Source organism: Phytophthora parasitica (genome assembly GCF_000247585.1).
Source record: "Phytophthora parasitica INRA-310 unplaced genomic scaffold supercont2.6, whole genome shotgun sequence".
NCBI lineage: Eukaryota > Oomycota > Peronosporomycetes > Peronosporales > Peronosporaceae > Phytophthora > Phytophthora nicotianae.
Genome location: NW_008648992.1, coordinates 448878 through 452094, shown reverse-complemented (window position 1 = coordinate 452094; position 3217 = coordinate 448878). Strand labels below are relative to the sequence as shown.

Below are 3217 nucleotides of genomic sequence, written 5' to 3'. Positions count from 1 at the left end.
CGCACCGAACCAACCGACTCATTTTCTTTTTATTTTACTGATGTTAAATAATTAAAGCTGCCACAGATATGTAGTGTATAGAAATAAGCCAGGAAAGATGGCATTTGTCGGATGCAACCTGTTCACCCAGCCAGACACAAAGACTGAAAATAGTTGGAAAGCTGCAAGCCCAGGGAAGCAGCTTGTGATAAAATACTCTTTGTTTCGAGAATATTTTTTTTTAATAATCTTTCAACACCCTGCTGAAAACATGTATTGATTCCGTACGCGCCACACGCGTGCGCAACACTACATGCATCATCCCTGAATCCGCTGCATGCATTCAAGTGTTGTTGTCTACAGCTAGCCTCTCCGGAATTATAGATACCAAGCGCAGTTCAATTCACACTAATAGATGGTATATTTAGTCTGGATTGGGAATCCAGCACAATTAGTCTGGACCAGACTAATTGAGATTTTAAACTATGTAGGTGTCCAGACTGGTAATTACACTTTTAATGTATAAAAGCTGTGCCACCATTTTGAGGCTGGCGAGCTTTGAATGGCCGTGAATATTCGAGTGTTAGACAATTCAGTACAAAGAATGGCTCAGTATTCAATGTTTGCTTAAAAAGCAATTCGTGGTTACGTTCCAAAAGATGCTTTCGGTTGCGCGAGTTTTGTATAATGCATGGACACCATCACATGACAAGATACAATAATGAATGGGTAATCATTATATTAGGTCGCTGGCGCCTTTAGTCACGCGTTTTGGTCACGTTGGGAAACAAGACTTGGCAAGCACTGGGCAAGCATTTAAACACACCATGACTAGTAAGAAGTAGCGCGTTCAATATCATGCTACTAGTACGTAATAAGTGGACATAAGGGCATGAAATAGATGGCGTAGAGGTCCAAATATGGGGATTGTGGGAATAAAATCAATAGGCATCGAAGGTGGGAATATGGGGTAGATAGGGTGGCAGTAGCGATGTAGAGGCCACCAAGGCCAATATGAACGCTTTAAACAAAAGATTGGGCCTCGTGGTGTCTTAAAGATCTACCAATTGCTTACCAAGGCTTGTTTTCCAACTGACCAAATGGCTTGACCAAAGCCGTCAGAGACCTAATATGTATCCTACGTAATAAATGCCGCCGATTTGAGGGTTTCAGTTGATGCGCGTGCATCTAGCCATAATGGGAAGCATCGCTAACCGCGTTTTTGGACAAGAAGGCGTTCTTCTTCTGGTGTTAACACAATCGATTTCGTCGACTTCTCAACTGTCAGTGGCGTCAAGAGGGTATATTTGACGCACTATTGTATCGAGCCAACTTATTAGAACGAGCCTACTTGTGCCGATATATGACTTTCGGACGAGTTGTGGAGATACATGTAGATCCAGACGTGTTTTGGAGCGTAACACTACTCTCGTGTAGGCTGGAACTAATCGTAAATAAAGTGTGCACGGGATTTATTGAACACATCAAATTTTGAAGTAAGATGCCCCACAGACCAAAATATCTTTTCTAGCAACTATTGGTAAGGAAGTATCTACCATTGTGATTGGTAGAAATTAGGTGTCGTAGGGAGGAAATTGTTCCAACAGTTAAAAATTTTAATAAAAAAATGCGAAGAGTAATGCGCTCATGATACTAACTCCTACACATTTAGCTGCACTAAAGTGGTCGGAGCTGGATTTTGGACCCCTTTTTCGGGGAGCTACTACCCCTCCCCTTAGCATCCCTAAATGAACTATAAAAGACAGCCGCGATAACCTAAATCACGAGCCATCGATTGAGTCGCAGATTTACAATTGACCAAATATTCTCCGAGCTAGAATTTTCTTCTACTAAACTGGTTATCGACCTTACATGCACCAGATAACTTTCTTCTTCTAGAAGTATTGTCTTTTTTCACAGTTAAGGGGCGCAATAAGTCCCCAGTTCTTATCCTTATCTAGAACACAGTCTATTTGTAGCAGTGTCACACCTCGCTGTCAAGCATAAAAACTTCTTCACTCCTCAATTCTGAATTGAGCGACTACCTCGTGAAAGAGTATGCCGAAGCGACTATCAGTGGCTCCAGCGTTAGTAGACGATGGATCGACAGTCTCGATGGAAAGGAGTGCAATGGAAGCGATGGGAATCACACACGGTGACGTGGTGCTCCTCGCTCAAGGTGGACGGAAGACTGTAGCTCTTGCTCGTATCGATGCAAGTGACGAAGCTCAGCCGGAGGTGGCGCGCGTCAGTACGATCATGAGGCGCAACCTGCGCCTCAACATTGGGGACGACATCACGGTCACTGGACTAGGTAGCGACGTGCCGAACGGGAAGTTCATCCGCGTCCTCCCCATCGACGATACCGTCGACAAGGAAATGATGGGTGAAGGGCTGTTTGAAAACTACCTGCAGCCATACTTCGCCGACGCATTCCGCCCCGTCCAGCAAGGCGATCTCTTGCTCGTGTGCTGTCAGGAGGGCGGGCCAGATGTTGAATTCGTGGTGGTGGAGACTGATCCGAAGCCATACTGCATCGTTGGCCCCAAGACTGACATCTTCTACAATGGAGCACCAGTTTCTCGTCAAGATGTGCTGTGAGGAGCGGTAGAAATCTCTAAGCGGAGACTTTCGTTGTAGATTTCATTAAACTTAATAAAGAGGGTCTGAAAGGACGGGCGTTTCGACATTATTCACAAGGCAGGAGGATAGATAATGGCAGCCCCAGCAACAGCGAGCAACCAGCGCGTACCAGCCGACGACGAGGCTGCACGGAAGGTGCGTATTCGGGCTGCGTTCGATATGTTCGACAAGGAAAAGAAAGGAAGCGTCATTCAAGAGTAAGTGTTTGGTGCACGCAACTTGAGTTGCTAGAAAATAATGCGCCATTTTATTTTTTGTAGAGAAGTGAGTACGATCATGCGGTACCTTGGTGCGTACCCGACCGAGAAGGATATTATCAAGAAGATCCTTCCAGACGTACGTCAACAGAACTTCGATCAGTTCTTAATATCTTTTCTAGCTTTTATCTGCACTGCTGTTTCTCGCTTGCCCTATCATAGATGCAAGAGGATGAGCCGTCCACATTCGTGACGTACGATCGATTCGAAAAGAAAATGTTGGAAGTACTGTATACCAACGAGTACGAGCCGGACACGGATGAAACGCTACTTGCCGCGTTCCGGGTAAGAGCTGACTTTGATGCTGCATCGTAATAGTCAACAATGCGTTCACGATA

General features: G+C 45.0%; 2 protein-coding genes across 2 annotated transcripts; both read left to right on the top strand.

The window, feature by feature from the left end:
• The first annotated feature begins 2013 nt into the window (after positions 1 to 2013).
• PPTG_03838 (hypothetical protein) lies at positions 2014 to 2667 on the top strand. The gene has a single exon (XM_008897606.1). It carries the CDS (start codon positions 2038 to 2040, stop codon positions 2578 to 2580), a length of 543 nt encoding a protein of 180 aa, XP_008895854.1. The 5' UTR covers positions 2014 to 2037; the 3' UTR covers positions 2581 to 2667.
• A 27-nt stretch (positions 2668 to 2694) lies between these two features.
• On the top strand, positions 2695 to 3194 carry PPTG_03837 (hypothetical protein; the record flags this gene model as incomplete). Its single annotated transcript, XM_008897605.1, has 3 exons — positions 2695 to 2819; positions 2883 to 2958; positions 3042 to 3194. The coding sequence occupies 3 exons, from the start codon at positions 2695 to 2697 to the stop codon at positions 3192 to 3194; spliced, it is 354 nt and encodes a 117-aa protein (XP_008895853.1).
• Between the last annotated feature and the right edge of the window lie 23 nt (positions 3195 to 3217).